The sequence below is a fragment of the Chanos chanos genome, chromosome 3, assembly GCF_902362185.1.
Source record: "Chanos chanos chromosome 3, fChaCha1.1, whole genome shotgun sequence".
Classification (NCBI taxonomy): domain Eukaryota; kingdom Metazoa; phylum Chordata; class Actinopteri; order Gonorynchiformes; family Chanidae; genus Chanos; species Chanos chanos.
The window spans coordinates 18,912,945-18,933,208 of NC_044497.1; the positions used below are offsets into that span (position 1 = coordinate 18,912,945).

Here is a 20,264-nt window from a genome sequence, read left to right on the forward strand (position 1 = left end):
GAAAGATAGCTTGGTTTGGCTTGGCTGTTCTTTGTGGCAGCTTCCTTGCTGCAGAATGGGTTGCTGTCTTTGTACAGAGCTCAACTGTTCTCATTAACATTGTGTTCAGGTTGTACTGTACTAACCTAAAGCTCTGGGTTTTAAGTGTGATCGAAGATTCTTTTTCTTTCCTTACAACACTCTCATGTCCTCTCCACTCAGATGTCTGTATTAACTACCACTGAAGGTCACTGAGCCACAGGTCCTCACAATCTCTCTCTCTCTCTCTGTTCTCTCTTCCAGCATTTTCTTCCAAAAACCAACACAACCAGAAACTGAAATCCCATGCTCAAATGCTAACCAAACCCTTCATCTTTCACTTAACTGTATGTGCATTGTCACTACACAAAGTGTCATAATGACTGTTTCTCTTTGTCTTTTTTATGTCCTGTGGATGTCTTCCTGGACCCCATTGACAACCATTAGGTGAGTTCACTGGTTTTGGTACTTTGCTCCATGATATATACCTACAGAAATATTCAATGCACTATGAACCAGTAGTTAAGTCAGTTTACCTCTGAGCAGAATACGACTGATATTGATCCATGGTTGACTACATGAAGTTTGAAGTTTGAAGTTTATTTGTATAGTGAATGAAAATGTATATATGTATATGTGTGTGTTTGTGTGTGTATATATATATATATATATATATATATATATATATATATATATATATATATATATATATATATATATATATATATATTTTTTTTTTTTTGTTGTTTGTTTGTTTGTTTGTTTGTTTGTTTTGTTTTGGTTTTTTTTTACCATAGACCTATAGATTGTAACACATTAGGGAAAAAGACAATTTGAAACAATCTATTTATTATTTTGTATCATTTTGACTCTTTAAATGAAAAACATTTTCAGGTTTGTTTTTGCACAGTCACATTTTATACATTAGGCCTTTTGAATAATTTCATAGAATTATTTGTTTTCTGTATGTGCATATGGTATTTTTAGGCACATTTTATTATAAAGTCACCTCAATACTCAGATGCAAAAAGTACTATGTAGGATATGTGTAATCACATTTTGGAAAAGATTTAGGATCAAAAAGAGGCTGTTATAGCCATCATGCACAGAGCCCAAACTTCAGTGAGACATGCCTGGAAAGGTGTTGTATTAGCCCATTTGCTAGCCTTTGTACTTGTGCTTTGTCTGACTAGAGTGAAACACGCTTCTCAGTCTGCAGCTTTCTTATGTACAGTCACTATGAAAGTACCTAGGACATGCAGTAAATGAAAGTGTGATGACTATTTAAGCATTGTAAAATATGCTACATTTAATGCTATGGTAGTAAAGTTGTGATAAAAAGCTAAAAAAAACCATATGATTCATAGCAGTGTCCATCTACACTGTAGGTACAGTGCAGCTGTGTTGTTTGCAGAATACTGTCCTTATGCAATTACTTGGGCCATTATTGTATTCAGAGGAAAACATAAACAGTATTCTTTTGAGTAATGCGATCCCTGTCTCTATTTCTGTCGGTCTGTTCTGCAAAGTTTTTGGATATATTTGACACTGTTATACCCCCCCCCCCCCCCCCCCCCCCCCCCCCCCCCCCAAGTTTCGGATCTCATACTAATGTAAGAGCTGTATAGCGGGCATTAGCATCTTTCAGCAGGTCCCCACAGAGGGCCACTGACAGATAGAGGACGTCTCACCAAAGAAAGGCTCATGTATTGTACCCCGTACGCTGGTGAAAGAATCATGCCATATTACGCATCTCTGTAGCAGGAGAGAAGCTTACTGCTCTCACCATAAGACCTAGATATGACATCTGTTTTCCTCTTACAGTCACTTTGGGGAATTTGTCAATACCCAATAAAATATTGATATTTATGTGTACATTGGACAGGCAGCCGGCTCCTATAAATAGATTACTGACACACTCCCAGAAGCAGAGAATGCTCAGCCGTGATTAGTGCGTACAGGGGAAGGCGATGTGATTCTGTCTCGCCTCAATGTTCTCTCTCTCTCTCTCTTTCTCTCTCTCTCTCTCTCTCTCTCTCTCTCTCTCTCTCTTTCTAACTCTGTTTTCTATTTCCTTTTTTTTTTTTTTTTTTCGAAATTATGCAGGATTTCCCATCACAGTTTACCCCGCCAGTCAATAAGCAGGAAGCAAGATCCGTTGGTTGGTTTACTGACATTTAAAAATAGCTCTATGAGGTTTTAGACCGAGCGGCCACATGGCTTGTCGAGTTGAGTTATAGGCACAAAATGGAGGAAGGAGCACATTTGTCTGCATGTTCAGTGGTGGCATTTGAGAGCGCTGTGCTTTCTGTATTACTTGACAGAATGCATGAGTCTGTTTGGCAGTATTACACAGCTGTCTCTGCAGCCCCTCTGTAATTTGGAGAACTTGTTCCACTGGGGCGGAGCACTGTCACTGAGGGTGCTACTTATCCACAGTAGGAGACAGGAGACCAGAACGGGCTGTCAGACCCTGCAAGTTAATAGCGTTATACCATATTGAATATGGGTTTGTGTGTGTGTCTGTGTCTACTGTGTATTTGTGTTGTGTGTGTTGTGTGTGTTTGTGTGTTTGTGCGTGTGTGTGTGTATGTGTATGCGTATGTGTATGTGTTTGTGTTGTGTGTGTGGCATTGTCCCTTAGCTAGGAATGGAGGAGCAGGGAAAGCTTTTTGTCAGACCGTAGGAAGGCCTTGGATAATACGGTTTTCTTTCTATCCAAATAAACACTTAAGCTCCTCTCAGCTTCAGTGAAGGACTCATTGATCAACAGATTACTCTCACTCAGCAGCACTGATAGCTTAGACCCCCCTCTTCAGAATCAATAGGGTTGAAGTTAGTGCTTGTGCCTGAAGGTTTGTGCAATATAGTCTTTTTACAATTCTTTATTTAATCGCTCTGTGGATACTGAGCTGGCCTGCTGTTTCTCAAGATTGCCGTGTCTGGATGACAGATCCACAGGTACCATGTTTGAGCTGTCATGTTCAACTGTACAGCAGCAGCCAGAGGAAGGACAGACTCACAGGATCACCAGCTCTTTAGGGCAGCCATGAGAAATAAAGAAAAACTATTCACAGATGAGAATGTTAACGGACGCTTGGCAAAGCGTTCCAAAAGCATAAGCGAGGAGATTTTCAGGAACTGGCTCTAATTCTCCTTCTGTGTCATATTCCTCAGACGGATTTAGGTGATGTAACTGAATCTGTCTGTCTCTTGTATCTACTGGAAAAGTTTATTTCAGTGGGCACAAACAGACTGCATACATAATTCACCACATCAGTGAGATCACCATATATGTTCTTGAAACACTGAAGTCAACAAATTTTAAATGGTTAGGAAGTGAACCAAAAACGTAAGAATAACTTGTGTTCACAAATGTTTTGTTTAATAATGTACATATTGTCATAGATTTCCTGTAAACATTCCAGTGTTCTGTATTTCCCATAAACCATTATTTTATGTCTTCTGGAACTAATTAATACCCACAGGAATGTTGATGTGGTATTTAGGAAATGACCTTGCAGGCATGAGGGTTGGTGTTTGGTAAGTGATGGTAATGTAGATGTGGTTATTGATCAAAACCCTTGGCTACCACTGTCAGCTCTACTCGAGGACCATAACTACCATGCCTTTGCTTGGTGGCTATACAGGATGCAACTTAGAATGCCGAATCGCTGCTGAGTGCTGATTTTTTTTTTCTCTGAAAAAGTTTTTCAAGACAGTAATATCATATAGCCATTTGTTTTCCTTTCCTAGTAGAACTGTATTCTGTAGAGCATTACACAGACTCTTTTTCTTTCCATATTTAGCTCACCTCCAAGCCTTAATCTGTATTAAATGCATGGCAGTAGCAATGTACCTGTAAGACATCCCGGCAGGTGAACTGTTGTACTTGTAACGGGTGAGAGCAAGATTGCAGGGTGTTAGAAATGTTTAACTACATGTGTATTTTAGGAGCTGTCTGTTATGTGGGGCTGAGTGAATGCTGGGAGGCAGGAAGGCTAAAAGCGTATGTTCACATTGTACTACCCCTGTCATGAATGCCGTATAATCATAGTCAAAAGAGGACAGGGGGCACAGGATGATCATATCTGCATCTTCATACTCAGTCAGAAATCAGCATTCATGCACCCCCTACAATGAATCAGGTGAAGTAGGATTTGGTCTCTGGCACTTCTTTGGTTTCCATTAAACAGCTCTATTCCCTATTTGAAGTCAAAAAATGCTCGTCTCGGGTACAGCGAGTAATATTGGGTCGATGATTTGGAAATATCTGTGACAGTTCATTTCTGAGCTTTGGGCTGTCTCTTCAGCTGTAATAGATGCACCCATTATCATTAAGGAGAACTTTTGCCTCTCCTTCACTAGTTACTGTTGATATCTACGACATGACTCATCATTGATGAAATTGTTATGGACAGGCGAGCATAATAACACTTAAGCACTTAAGCACTTCAAATGAACCATTGTGAATTACACAAATAACTTCTGCACTTGTAAGTGATGGACAGAAAAAAAAATGTGTGAGTTCAGTAAGCAGTCTTTGTCTGTTCTGAGTTGTTAGAGCAAAGCCATGGTGTCAGCAGCAGAGGATATTAGTATTTTTAATGCCCCCCCAGAGTATTGATCTGTTGAGTAACATGGCCTCGCTCTCAGAGAGGACCCTGCTGTGGACAGATAGGAGAATTAGTCAGGTGTTGGCAGTGTAAGCATAACTATTTATAATTACGGACAGTGTCCCCACAGACCTGTGATAAGACAGTGGTACAGCCCATCTTCAGTGTTCCCCCTGCATTACTGAACTCCTCACCGTCTGATATTACGTATCACCATGTCTGATATCACAGATTTAAAAGAGGTGTTTGTTTTAGAGTACTGATTTCTTTGCTAATGGACCTTGCACTATCTCCAGAGAAGAATCACTATTGTTGTGTCCTTGTGTATGCTAGTGTATAGACTGATTGAAATTCGGTTACAGTAGCACGTTGTCTTACCAATCTCATGACACTTTGGGTGGTTGGCGGAGCGCAGTTGTGAACTGATGGAGAATGGATCAGTGGAAGGTTATATAAATTCTTGAAAAATGAGGTCACATAGAAATTGGTTGGAAAGGTCAAATGCTTGACATGATACCTCCTGTACTGTGCGCTGGCAGGAAGTCAGCCTCAGGGGAAGGGGGGGTAGAGTCTGGCTAGTTGGCATGGTGACTGAAGAGCAGCTGATGTTGCCATGGTAATGGGGACAGATGCTGAGAAAGTAGGCTTAAGCTAAGTTAAGCATGACTGCTCTTCTCTTCATACCACCAAGGCAGGTTATAAATAACTGCAGTGTGTACCTAATTGTCTCATACGCAGTTATCTGTTTTATATACTCTGTACTGTACAGAGTCTCATAGTCTGTTCTTATAGCCACATTTTGGCTGCTTTTACACTAATGTACACACATAGGATCTGCTTTAACAAAGCCTATAAATATCTCTAAATTATTTTAGCATGTGCAAAACTAATAATGCAGTCTGTGATTGGTCAGGATATTTTTGGGAGCACCAGTCATTGGTCACATTATTGATTTCTTTGTTGTTGTTGTTATTAAAAAAATCTCTCAATGTACAAGCACTCCTACGGCGTTGAGAAAATGATAGCAAACTGTACTGTACAATACAGTCAAAACAAAACTAGATCACACACAAAAAAAGGTATTGCAGCGCAAGCCACTCTGTATCAGACTCTGAATTATGTAAATGAATGCAGCTTGGGGCAGGTTTCTAAAATGGGCAGCCTTAAAGCGAGTGGTTTCCAAAAAAGAGTGGGTGGCAGGGAAGAAAAAGAAAGAGAAGCGAAAGAAAACGATACGCTGTCAAAGAATAATCACGGTCTGCTCTCTGAGGCGTTAAACCGGATTGGGTTGTGCTTTGCCACATTTACGATGACACGAGTGACATAATCCAGCCGTACTGATGGAATTATGCAGGAGAAACCCAACCACAGTGCAGAGAGCTTTCCAGCTCTGTTCATAGAGCTGAGAACTGCAACAGTCAGACAGCAGAGAATGTGAACCTAGGAAATTGTCTTTGGAAGTCAACAGTGGTCTCAGCACTTTCTAGTGCAGGGTTTAATGCCCTCAATGTTTAAAATGTACTACTGTGCTTAGGTGTCCTGGACTTGGTATTTTGTTGTGAATTTTCATATGTATTACAAAACGAAGTTCTTAATTTGTGATGAAATGTTGCTTAGCCCTTTAAATAAGATTAAAAGCCTTTTCTTAAAATGGAAAATGCACAGGCTCACATGTGCCCTGGCTTGAATCCTGTTTTGTATGATATTTATATTCTGTAATTTAATGCTTGCTGCTTTTATTCTAAACTTGAGATGTCAGTCAATCTACGAAATGGAGAAATAATGAATTAACATCCTCTCTAACATCTGATGAATGCTTGAATCAATTTAATTTTGAACGTTCAGTGAGCTCACCACTCATAGCTGTTGAATGTGGATTATATGTACCCAGATTGAAAATGAATCTGACGTTGGCAGACCACATTAGCCAGAGGCACTTTGTACATATTGAATAGCAATGGCTGGACAATCTGTGCACATCAGCGCCAATAGACCTAAACACTGGAAACTGTTTGGTGGTTATGGAACATGGCGTCAGAATATAGATTGTACCAGACAGCAGATTTAAAAAGGCCAAACATGTCAAATTGACTGATGGACTGATGATTCATTAAGTTGGTCACGGCAACAATTTCAAACGCTAATGTTGTCAAGACATCATTGGGATAATGCAGAGGAACTGGAGGCTGTCACGTCAAACACACTGGCGTATTTTCAACTAGCTGCTGCATTCTTATATGTGCGTTCTTATATGGGCCGTGGATACAGAAGAATGTTCATAGGCCTTTATGTGAATGAAATGACTGTTTACAAAGCTTTAATAAGTCCTGAGTTGCAGTGTTCAGTTATTTTCAACAGAGAGATGTTCAAGCTGTCTCATGTTCTCTGTTAATTTATTCAATGACTGAAGATAGCAGGTTTTGTTCACAGGGGGAGAGAGGGAATCTGTCAGGAACTGTGACGTGTTGAATAACTGGATTTTTGGTTTGGCAAAAGCAGAGCTGGTCTACAGTCTGTGATTAACAGTGAACTGAGCCAAATGTTGACTTCACTCAATGTGAGATGGTTAAGAGAGCAAAACTGGCTTTGCAAGAGGCACATTTGCAGATAGATTAACCATTTGATTTCTTGGTTTACAGACACATCTTTTAACATTATCTTCTGTGCTATTTTTAGTTGTAGTACTGATTAAATATTTGTGTCAGAAAACTCTTTTGAGATACAGTGTTTTCATGAAACACTTGTGTGAACTTTTCATTTACACTGTAAACTGACTCTGCTTCATATTGGCTCCTCTTCTTTTTTGTCTTTCTCCAATTCTCAGGCTAATTATACTACTCTCTTACCCTCCACTTTCTCAAGATCCCTGAGTTTATACGTTTATGCACCCCCCCCCCCCTCCATTTTTCAGCTGCTGCTGTGACAAAGCCCCTGTTGCCATGGAAATAGGAGGCAGTTGCTTTGGAGACTTGTGAAAGAGGGGCTACCAAGGAAACAATGGGGGTTTATAGGAGAGGAATGATTGAGCCAAAAATAGAGACTCAAAACAGTCTTCCTCCTCTATCTATCTGTCTCTAACTGTCGTTCTCTCTTTCTCTCCCTCTCTCTCTCCCTCTCTTTTCTTCCAGTAAGCTCTATATACTAGTTCCATGTCTTACCACCTGCGTTCATACCTTCACAATGATTAATGCTGCTCGCTCTGCGAATGAATCTCTGCCGGCAGAGAATTTTGCAGCCCAGTAAATTCTCTCCTTTTTTTCAGATATAAAGCTCACTTGAAGTATAGCACATTTTTTCAGTAGAGTTTAATAACACTGAAATTTGTACCCAATTGCATTCCGAGACTGCCCCATTTATGCACTGTATATACCTTTAAATAGTGTTCTGGACAGAGGTAGCAGTCGTGAACAGAGGTAGCAGTTTAACATTGGGCAGAAGTAGCAGTTTAACATTGGCCTTTTTCATTAGGTCACTGTCTCGACAAGAGTCCCGTATAACGGCTCGGCTGAAGCTGTGAAGACACTCTGACTCTGTGTGTATAAGAGACAAGCAACCTCTTAAGTGTCCAGCCAGTGTAACCTTGTCAGGATGGACCCACAACTGTTAGGTCATCGCTGGAGAACGGCGCTTTCTGTCCTTGGTCCTGAGGGTTTTCGTTATGGAAAGCCGCACAGAATATGACAGCTATGGTGCCTCCTGCTCTTGGCTCTGGAAGCAGGAGCAGAAGTGCACCAGCTGTCCAGTGATTTACTGTGGATACTACACAGAGTTAAACATACACAGATGTAGAATGTAATGCAGTGTGTTAAGAACGGAAGTGGAGATGGATGTTATAGAATTTATTGATCTGAAGTAATGCTACTTTTATGGGTAACATGGCTGCTCTTTGCAATTTATAACCAGGTATTTTTGGCATTGCTGAAAGAATAGATTATAGCAGATTATCCAGGCTGTATAGAACAAAACTGAATGTGATTTTTTTTAAGATAAAATATGCTTGGCACACTTTAACATAAATCCTAGAGGACCAGTTCTAAATGTAATGGTTCTTTTTGCCATAGATGTGAAGTTACTACTTTGTGTGATAAAGTGATTTCAGAAACGCAGCCTGAATCGTCCTCAAATTGTGTTCTCCCCATTATTCTAGCTGTTCCAATCTCTGCCCAGCTGACTGGACCAGAGCTTACGTAACCCATGCTCATTAGTAGGTCAGGTCTGTATAGCTGGATGTGTTTAATGGGATAGTGGCAAAGAAAATGCTGATGGGAAAAGCAGCTTCTGTTATGTAATCATAACACCAGTTGTGACGGTGACCAAGACAGAGATCCTGTGACAAAGTCCGCCCGCATATTGGTCTATTGGTCATTCTGCTGACTGTGTGTCTGACTTTGAAGTTGACGTATTCAGATGGTCCATTTGTTTGTTTGTTTATGCAACTAAAATTGGACCCTGGGGGCATATAGTCAATATGTCATCAAACCATATGACCTAGTGAATATACCTATGCTTTAGTCCAAGACCAATCGTTTTGCCCATACTGACTCTCAGTTAGTGAGTACGGTTCCCTGCTGCCTAAAGGGACATCCATTCTTTTGGCTGGATTGGTAATTTGGTTTGATTGTTTCAGCCCTGTCTCAAACACAGAGACTGCTTGGATTGTCAGCCATAGGACTTGTACACATGTGTTTGTGTGTACTTTTTTGTTGTTGTTGGATTTTTGTTTTGTTTTTTTATACATGCCTCATATCCCTACTCCTCCCTCTGTGAAATCATCCCATCAGTTAAACTTGCTTTTATAAAAGGGCATTTCCATGGCAGTGTTTAGGAGAGTTCAACTTGTAAGTGGCAGCTATCAGAGAGAGCATCGTTGACCATCTTTTTTTGGGTTCTGGGTGCAACATCTTTGTCATCATTTTTGATGGTGGTTTGTATTTTTCTGTTGGCTTGTGCAGATAACTTCTGCTGCGCACTTCCTCTTGAACGGTGTGCCCAGTGGCTGTATGTGTCTGTGATGTGATCAGAGCTGACAGGCTTCATTGCTGCTTATGGTTTGGCAGTGTTTTTCAGCTGTCTGGCATATCTCCATCTCTGTCTCTCTGTTTTTCCCTCTTCTACTCTGATTGGCAGAAGTTTCCTTTCTTCACACAGAAGCTATATCAGAGGCATGAACTTGCATACAGATCACTGCTACAAGGGAATGGTGAGCTCTATGCTTACAACAAAGGCCTTAATACAATTAACAATGAAGCTGTCCAGCAGAACCTAGCACTACATCACAAAGGGGCCCTGACAGGGAACCCTGGTTGAGTGAGAGAAATATGAGAGGAGGAAAAAGCGGTGGAACATTATAGAGGAGAGGGAATGAATTAGACATCTGATATAATGTGTTAAAGTTGAGAAGGAGGTGAAATGGTGGAGAATAACAGATGTTACCCTGCTTAAAGGATCAGTGGCTGTGGTTGGTTGATATGAAATCAGGCACAGGAGAACCATGGGAGTGTGAGAGATGTGAGGGGAATTTTGACTTCAAGCTAACCCTAATTAGTTGTACACCAAACAAACTGCCTATGAGGGAGACACGTCTGGCCAGCCATGGCAACCACCTTTTGCATTTAGATTAAATTTCTACATTACCCCTGATTACACTAGCGGCATGTAGCCTAAATTAAGAAAACAGAAGTAATACTGCCAGAGAGAGAGAGAAAAGAGAAAGAAAGAGGATGAGAGAAAGAAAAAAGAGCGGTTGAAGGGGCAGCAGGGTGTGAGCTAGAAAAGCCAAGAGGAGGTCTTTAAGCTCTCTATAAGAGGAGGAGGAGGAGGCAGTTATTTCCTAGCAACGAATGAGCAACTACACTGGGAATCACATGACTCAAGCCACGGCTGTCAGAGAGAGAGAGAGAGACTGAGGAAACGTTTGTGTGTGAGCAAGAGAGAGGGAGAGAGAGAGTAGCGCTTCAAGCTCAGTCTCACTGTTTTGTGGTGAATTGTAGAGTGTGGAGGCAGACAGAGAGCTTACAGCACATGCTCTCATTCTCTCTTTAACTCTCAACACCAACAATAGACAGATCCCTGCCATATAAATAAATATCAGACAAGAAGAGGAAAAGGAGCTTTAAAGGAGAAGAAAAGGAGCAAGGAGCTTTGCGCCTAGAGAGAAGAATAAAGGAGGGAAATCATGTCTTCTCTCTCCAATCAGCAGCCTGCGTCTCCTTTTTCGGAGTACAGTGAGCTGTGTAAGGTCCCTTCCTTGTCAACACCTTCAGCGCCTCAGGGTTGGGACTGGCAGCATGAAGGCATGGGAGCACCAGTGAGCTTTGCAGGGGCCCCTCGGGCCACTGGGCTGACAGATGAAGACAAACTCTGCTTCTTTGATCCACCTGCTGGGGTTGGCATGGATTCTGAGCTGAAGGTGCCTGGGAGAGGTACAATTCCAGGAAGCGAGTCACTCGGCAGTGCAGGAGAAAGTCCTGAGAGTCCTTTATCGTCGTCACCCTCACCAGCGTCTCCAGGGAAACTCCCTCCCTCTTTAGGATGTGCCAGCAATAACGGGATAGTGCTTACACCACCTGTTACTGGATCAGCGACTAGTCACACTGAAGCGTCCTCATCCCTTGAGCCTCTGAAGTCAGCCAGTGCCGAGGGATGGAATCCTTCGTTTTCTGGACTTCTACCCGAACCAAGCCCCAAAACCACCTCTCCCCAGACACCCCCCAACTACTGTGTCATAGGTGTTGTGAATGACAACTACCTTGAAGGTGGAGACGAAGCCCTGGGAGGCCGTCAGCTAGGAGAGGGATCATCAGAGGAGAGCGAGGAAGAGGAGGACTTGGAGCCTTGCTTGATGGGGCGAGCTGAGCAGCAGAGGAAGGCCATGAGAAGGGCCATGTCGGAGTGTTCCCACCTCTCAGTGCCCACCAGCCTGGAGTTACCTGATAAGTACCCTGGCAGAGGAGGGCTGGACGAGCTGCCCTCGCCAGCTGGGGGGCCACGCCGTCCTCACGCAGGAGCAATGAAACGCTCTCTCACCGTGGCTGACGATCAGCCACCTACACCACCACCAACCCTGTCTGCTTCTGGTGCCACACGAAACGACCTGCGGCATGACACTGGCCCTACCCTTCGTCTCGCTCCCTTCCCGCCACTCAAGGATCATGGGAGCTTCCCACTGTCACCTATGGAAGACCTTGTAGAGGGGTCTATTATAGATAAGGAGCAAGGCGTCCTACTGCCTGTTCCACTCCCTACCCGAGCCATTAATGGAACCAGCAACAATGCTGGAGGCAGTACCAATCTCATTTCCCCGATGACAGAGGGTAGGTGTTGCAAGCCTGTCCTACCATTCAGACCAGCTTTCATAATGTCAGGCTGTCTAGAAGTGGCACAGATTGTGTGTAGGGGGAGGAATGAGTACCAGTCAGACTGATGAGTTGTTCAGAGCCAGTCTGTCAGAAGGAAGATGCAGAAAGGAATAAAGGGTGAATGAGTAGGAGTTCAAAAGAGACTGAATTAGCAATTATATAAAAGAATAAGCAGGAGTCTATTGCTGTTACCCTCCAGTGATTTTGAGAACATATATGTTCATGTACATTGAAAGGATGAGTAAGCAGAGGAGACTGCTGTTAAATGAGTGTTAAACTCGCCAGACTGTGGCAGGCTGAGCCCGACCACAGAATTTGGTTGTATGATCTTAGAACTGTACAAATTGTATGTGGTCCATCTCGTCCTGTAAGCTACATCCAAGGCTGCAGCAGTGCTGTTCAATGATAATGACATGCTCGTTATCCATTCCAGATGAGCGGTGGACAAACGACAAATACAGCCATCGCAGATATCCTGATTTCCTTTAAATAAACTTGCCCTGTTAGTTCACTGGGGTCATGGCAAGAGGAACCCTCCTTAGAGTGCATAACCTTTATTATGAAAACCCATGTTACATGCTCCAGTTTGCATGCCTCACATATGCTGTTCTTTCCTTACAATAGGATGATAGCATGCCAATAATCTATAACTTGTATGTTTGCTATTTTGTGGAAAGAGCTGCATTGGAACATTTTACATTCAGTTAAATTTTAAACATCAGTTTAAACAGTGTGTTTATTAGCTTTCACTTTGCAAGGTCATTGGCGTGGTGGAGTAATTACTGTGCATGCTCATTCATAAATCTACTTGTTCTTTTTTTTTAGGCTCTCCACTAGCTTTCAGTTTTTTGCTCCCTGAAGACAGTGTGGGCAGTATTGATAAGAGGATTAGCCTTGTCTAGTGTTACTCAGCAGAGAGAGCCCAGACAGGGGGCATGAATTTTCTCTATGTGTATGTCTGTTATCCTGCCCAAGTGTCTGGCAATGTTATTGTATTCTGCATGTACATACACACTTTCCCTCTGCCTCACACTGCCGCTGCATGCAGTGAAAATCAGGAAGCAAAGATTAGGAGAGGAGCAAAAGAAGGAGGAGGGATGCCCTCAGTGGAGACAAAGGAAATCTTTTACAAACAAGCAGACAGCCAGTTTGGTCCCCCAGTTTATGTGCCTGTGGATGCCAGAACCTCTGCGTTTGTTTGTGATGAGATGATAAAAGTTTTCCAAAGTAACCTTAAGATTTTCAGGTAATATTGAACAATATTTTGACTGGACATCTGTGCTTATATTTGCACTGCGAGGACTGCAAATGGTGGCAGGGTTGAATGATCTCTGCAGTCAGAAAGGTTGATAGTCTGTATCAAGCTCCCTATAGAACACTGTGTTCTCACTGGAGACAGGGGCCACCATCCTAGAGGGTGAAAGCTCTTATACACTATAGGATGGTAAATTATCTTTATCTTCCACACACAGAATCAGTCAGTAAATCAACAGTCTGTGATAGCCTGTTTTAATTTAAACAATGCCATGAAAATCAGTGCACACTGGTGAAAAAAAGGCACTGCCTGGTTTATGTACCACAAGTTCATATGTTCAGTGAACTGGAACAAATTTTACTGAGCTAAAGGTATGATGGTATGTTGATGGTAATTGATATATTGTGGATGACCGTATGAATTAGTGCTTGCAATTGCTGTCTTAAAACTTTAATTTCAAACTCCAGGGCTGAATTCAATTTCAGTGTTTTTTCACAGAGACCAGCTAAACTTCATACCCTGATCATACAAGTGATATACAAGTTTTATATTTGGTGTGGTGTAAAATTGTCCCCTGACTGATGCCATGCTGTTTAGGCCAATGGCTAAGAGCCTAAGCTTTTAAGAATATGAAAACCAGTGGCTCCAATAGATCATTATTTATGTGCAAACTTGAATTTGAATTTACCTTTGAAGTTTCATTACAAGTAAAAGCTAACTGCCTTAGTCTGAAAGAAATCGGACCCTGCTCATGTTTGAGTTTCCTTCTCACATAACAATCAGAAATTTAGGTATAGCACCTCTTATTTCAGGACATTTTTCAGCCTACTTGATTGGGCTACATTTCTGTTTTATATTTACTATTAGATCAGCAGTCCATTGTTTGGGTTCCCTTTTTCCAATATCTGATGTTGACAAAAACCTGCCAATCATTTTAATGAGTTTTGTTACAGAAGCACAGAGTCAGGTTGATGCTAAGCACCTCTGATACTGAGGCAAAGTATTAGTCATTATCATTGGTCATCATTCTCATTTATTATTCTTTCTTTATATGGTTAAAAATGGATTTCTCTCCCTTTCCCAGGGTGGTACTGTACATATTCAACTGTTAAAATCTTGAAATATTGGTACCTATGTCCCAGACATGTTGAGGTGTGGACTTCACAGGACAGTGTTTGAAAACAATGACTTAGCCTAAGCACCAGTTACTATGGAGATCTAGGCAGTTTCCATGGTGCAGTGGCAACTGAAATAGTAGATTACAGTGATATGATTTGTGTGCTCCAAATCAGTCAATACTGAGAGGTTTTTCACATGCTTTGAGTTGAGATCATGTGAACATATCAAGTTCAAACTCAAACATCAAAGGTGATTTTGGTGACTATATCACCATCTGTGCTGGTCCTTGATAGGAAATTTACTCTAGAATGTAGAAAGGTTATGGAGGCTTCACTCATCGTCCTTTCTAAAACCATTTGGTTCTTTATCTCATTTAAAGCACAAAAGAGTGGTCCTTAGTCTTGCTAACAGAAAATGTCCTTTACCCTCAAAACACAATTTACCACTCACTTTCAGCAACAAGGCAGGTAATATTTGCTGTGCGAGGGTGCAACAGAGCTGGCTGCACGATGCAGTCCAAATGGATGTCAGCCACAGTGATACACTGTGATATTTATTTTCAGAGATAATTGTGTATAGATGCCAAAGTGATGGATGTTCCAGTCAGGTGTTGATTTAATGATGAATGATAGTTTTCGCAGACGGGAGCTCAGATTTCACCGTGATGAGCTACACAAGGCCAGACACAACATCTGTTCTCTGGAAACTTTAGCAATAAATCTAAGACATAGATGCCAAGATGTTTTACTGAGTCTGTGGTCATTATTTGGGAAGACTGCCCCTTCTCTGGATCTATTCATTTATTACCTCCAAACAAACTGTGAACCTAAATAGTCCATGGTTGGCTTTCATTTAGCCTCAGAGATGCAAGCTGTGTCAACTAGGACTGTTTTCATGTCTTGTCACTGTATGAACAGTTGTCTCCCTCTGTGCTGAAGTCTTGAGTTATTTGTACTTTGCACCAGTGGCACTTTCATGTGTTGCATCATATTTACAGAAAGGAACGTAGTGGAATGGACATAAAGAATGTTCTTTTCTGTCAGCTCAAGGCAGCACGACCTCATCAGTCCCTCTGTTCCTGCTCCCCATTACCATCTCATTACTCATTCACTTCTCTCCCCTTCTCGCTCTTTGAGTAGTAACAATTGGAAACATATTACAGCCTGGAAGGGACTTCAGTTTTAATTGAAGCGGGGACACTAAGACCTGCATCCTGCTTTTCCATACAAAGCTGTTTAAGCGTATATATTGCCTGATTATGCTCATTCAAAATGTGGTAACAGGGCAACATTACTAAGAGCTCTCTCTCACTTCTCAGTACAGCTTTTATTGTTCTCTCACAGATCCAAACAGCAAACATTGTTGCTTTTCACCCTTTGTTTTTATGACATTCATTTAAAATGATGGTAAAATATTCTGCTTAGTACTTTTTTTGTTTTATAAAAGTGGCCTCAGTAAAATCTTGTGACACTGCTCAAGAAATCTGATAAATCTGGTAAAGTCATATGACACCTCTCAAGAAATCTGAGCACTGACCATAAATGCAAAAAGAGGATGATAGGGCTGTATTTGTCTTTAGCCTACTAATTTGAAAATGAAATGGAGTTTTTTTCAAATCCAGACTTTATATTTAAAGGCCATGTTATAGTCATAGGCCATATTTTGTCAAGTTGAATGCTCAGATCCTTAGATGGTATAGCACCCAATGCAGTTAGAGTAATTGCAGGATTTCCAGAATTGTTTTTATATAAATGCAGTGACTGTGATTGAATTTGGCATTGATTTTTGATATGCCAAATGGTACTGACTGTCAGCAAGACACATCCATACACAGAGAATAATGAGCCAAGACTGGTGAAAGGACCGAGTGGGTCCAACTAGACAACTAGCATTCAGAACCACATTTATTTGAGGTTGGGATTTACAGCAGATTGGCCCCACTTAATGAACTGAGAGTACAACAGAGACTCCTGGCAGAAAGAGAGGTTCCTTTTATACTGATCCAAGAACAGCCCCACGCATCCAAACCAACACTTTACCATTATATGAACAAAGGCGAAACCAATGTCAGGTCAGCAAAGGGCATTTTCTGCCAAGTCCATGAGCAGCAAACCAAGCAGAACAAATAAAGTAAGTAATGCAGACTGTAACTCTAACATAAGATCCAATGGTATGACATTCTGTTCTGTTCCTCTGTTAGTCATAGTACAAGCATTTTTGTAAATAAATGAGTACAGATAAAGAGTCTTTGGTTCACAAGCCTACCAGGTCTTCACACCCCATTAAGTCTTGTACTATCTCAAACTCATCCCGCTCTTGTTGTAACAGGGAGCAGCTTGTTGAACCTTTGGGCACTTGTCTCTATGTGATGACCAGCAATTTCACAGCACCTGGAAATCAGGCAGTTTCGTTTAGCACAGTTTTACGTGGACGTTAGCCATAAGCAGTTTTCAAGAAGATGAACCCTGGGAATGACATTTGTGTTGACATGTAGTGGTTGGCTGAAAACAGGGGGTCGTGGTGGTGATGGTGGGAGAGTGCTAACTAGAGAGGAAGAAATATCTTCCTGACAGGCTCTGCTGCTGTGGCCTCATCTCACATTGCCTCAGGACAACACAATCCTAGCTAACCTCAAAAACACAGCATTATTCATGACCTGTCCTCACTTTGTTTGTCCCTTGCTCTTGTCACAATCAGTGGGCATCTCAGAAGCCCTCAACTAAAACCAAAATACTACTATGACCACTCTGTTCTGCATCCAGACCTAACTACCCTGGGCTGATGTGGATTCATCCAGCAATTCCATTTGCTATTGTGATTCAAATCTTTAGTCTTCAAAAGACAGGGATCTTTTCTTTGCCTTTGAGCATGACTTTGTGAATGTAATTAACTGTATGTTACATGGGAATTGTGATTGACCTAAATGTTTTTGTTCTGTTCATGATTTTTGTTGTCGAAGGTGCCCACAGTACCTCTGATGTACTGGTGTGTCTTTCCTGGGGTTAAAGACTTCTTTTCTTTTTCTTTTGTTCTGTCTCTTGCAGTCAAAACAGAGAAGACAGATAAGCCAGAGGTTGAGAAAATGGACAACTCCCAGAAGGTTGACAACTTTGATAAGACTGACCAGGTGGGAAAGACAGACAAGGTGGACCCCACAGACAAGCAGGACAAAGAAGAAAAGGTTGACATTCCTGTTGATAAGACGGCTGAAAAAATGGAAAAGGATGGAAAGGATGAAAAGATGGATAAACCTGAGATGTTTGAAAAGTTAGACAAAAAGGATATGTCTGAGAAAGTAGTTACAGAAAAAACAAACAAAGCTGAAAAGCTAGATAAAGGGGAGAAGAGTGAAATGCTGGAGAAAATGGAAAAGGAAAGTCTTTCAGAAAAAACAGAGAAGGTTGATAAAGTGGAGGAAAAAGTGGAGAAGACCACCGAGAAAAAAGAAGCTGAAGAAAAAATGGATACATTACCAAAGATGGATGAGAAAATCCATAAGGTTGAAAATACAGAACAGAAAATGGAGGAAAACAAAGCTGAAAAGGATAAGGCTGAACCAAAGTTTGATAAGGATAAAGTGGAAACTACTGTAGAAAAGGACAAAACTGAGAAGGACAAAGTGGAAACAATTGTAGAAAAGGACAAAACTGAGAAGGACAGAGTCGAACCATGTATTGAAAAGGACAAAACTGAGGACAAAGGGGAACCAAGTTTAGAAAAGGACAAAACTGAGAAGGACAAAGTGGAAACAATTGTAGAGAAGGACAAAACTGCAGTGGACAAAGTGGAACCAAGTACAGAAAAGGACAAAGTGGAACAGAGCATAGATAAGAACAAAGTTGAAAAGGAAAAAGATGACGTTAAGACAGAGGGGGACAAAAAAGTGGAGAAAGAAAAGGATGAAACAGGGAAGACGGAGAAGGTAGAAAAGACCAGCTCACCACAGAAGACTGAAAAAAAGGATAAAGTTGAGAAAAAAGAAACTGCAGAGAAAACTGACAAAACTCCCAAAGCAGAAAAAGACGACAAAACAGAGAAAGCCAAAAAACCAGCAGCCAGGTCTTCCGCCACTGGTGGGAGTAATGCTGCCCCAAGCAAAGATCTGACTAGCCCAGACAAGAAGACCAAGGTAGGTCAGATTCCTCTGCAGTCTTTAATCATTGTCTCCTGATCATGCTGCTAATGCTTCTACTGCTGCCAAATGTGTCTAGACTTTGAACTAGACAAATTGAAAACATTGTCCTATCCACCAAAGCCAACAAAAGAATAAATTTATGTGTTAGAAGACTAAATAGATGAGTGTCAAGCAATTGTGTAATTTCCTCTTGAAATTACAGTACAAACTGTCATCCTCATTTTTATGTTTCAAGCAACCGAACTAATGACAGCTGTGTTTGATTTATGACAAATGTAAATCCGAGAATTCATTTTCCTGATTGGACCAATCTAACCCAGTCCATTTTCCGTGACTGGAGCTGCTTTTGCTGCTTACAATCTTAATGTCATGCTGCTGTTACCATTTTGTGCTTTTTATGTTTTCCTTTGTTTTTGTTCCTCGTTTGCTATCCATTGTTGGGTGTGCCATCCATCCATGCAGCCTGTTGCTGGGGCAACCAGACCAAGCTCTGCCAAGCCCCGGCCGAGCTCAGTGTCCACTGCTGCGACTGCCCCCAAGCGTCCAACCCCTACCTCCACTGCCACCTCCACCACCCTCACCAAAAAAGCACCCGTGCCCAAGGCCCCCACCCCTATGGCTGAAGCCAAGCAGCCAGCCTCCGCTTCCGCTGCCAGCCGCCCCCCTACTACCTCCACCACAGTGGCTCGAGATGTCAAAACCAAGGTGAGTCCCACTGTCCTTTCAGGAGGACTTCTGAGTCAGACCTCCCCCTCACTCCATCCAGTACACATGCTGATCCTGCTGGCATGTCTCCCAATGTGTGGTCTTTCAGCAAACTGTTCTGCAATGCTTGACTATTCCACCCCTGTGCTGTTGATACAGATTCATGGATTATTCCATCCTATCTGCTTGCAAGCTTTAATCATATGGAAATGAGCTGAGCTCGTGAAATAGCAAAACAAGGCAGAACCAGCCACTGGTTTTCTGCTCTTCTTCAAGAGCCTCATTTAAGCCTCTCCATATGTTATCTCTTAAGTGAAATTCCAAATTCTCCTTTTTCTCAGATTTGCTCATGTGAAAGTACTATGCTGCAGTAATCTCTGAAACAGACACATGCATCTTTCTGAAGTTGTTCCCAGTAAGCCTTTGCCATGTGGAATGCTGAGTGGCAGGTTGAAGGATCAAATGCAAAGGCAGATCAAACCATAAAGCAAAAAGAGGAACAGAGAAGCACATAAATGAAAGCAGCACATCATTCATCGCTGAAGAGACTCAGGGATGCAACCTTGTCCCAGAGTACACTCGCAAGGTCTCAGCTCCCTCTGGACATCACACATGTCGTTCTTTAAATTGATGTGGTATTCTGCTACCTATAGAGCTTACCCAGTCTGGTCACCCTGAAGGACAATATAGGGCAGTCGTGAATTTTATGGTTATAATGCACGGTGAGAGCTGTACACTAATGAATGCAGGTGAATAGATTTGTTCACCTTAGGGAGACAAAAGAGAGATTGGGAATCAGAGGTTTCTTGGCTTCAGCTTCAACTTCCATATGCTGGTCTCACATTACAGTACCCTGATAACTCTTCGCTATCGCTAGGAGCAACTAGGCCACCTTCCTCTAATGTGGTGACATTACACAAAGCACTTTACATGGTTGTTGACTTGTTCTTGTTTTTTTTGTGCAAGAGTTCAAAAGCAGTATTGGCTCATTAGCCAAGACTGTACGTTACTCAAAGGCATTGCCCTGTAAGGAATTAACCTTACTTCTAAACTTATTC

At 41.7% G+C, this 20,264-nt stretch overlaps 1 protein-coding gene across 6 annotated transcripts in view; it reads left to right on the forward strand.

The window, feature by feature from the left end:
- The window catches only part of LOC115806653 (microtubule-associated protein 4), a 71,140-nt gene that overhangs the window by 39,115 nt on the left and 11,761 nt on the right, over window positions 1–20,264 (forward strand). For all 6 annotated transcript variants that reach the window (XM_030767494.1, XM_030767499.1, XM_030767500.1 and 3 more), the window contains 2 exons: window positions 17,411–18,495; window positions 18,964–19,206. In XM_030767494.1, the coding sequence (XP_030623354.1) occupies window positions 17,411–18,495; window positions 18,964–19,206 (1,328 nt within the window). The remainder of the gene's footprint in view (window positions 1–17,410; window positions 18,496–18,963; window positions 19,207–20,264) is intronic.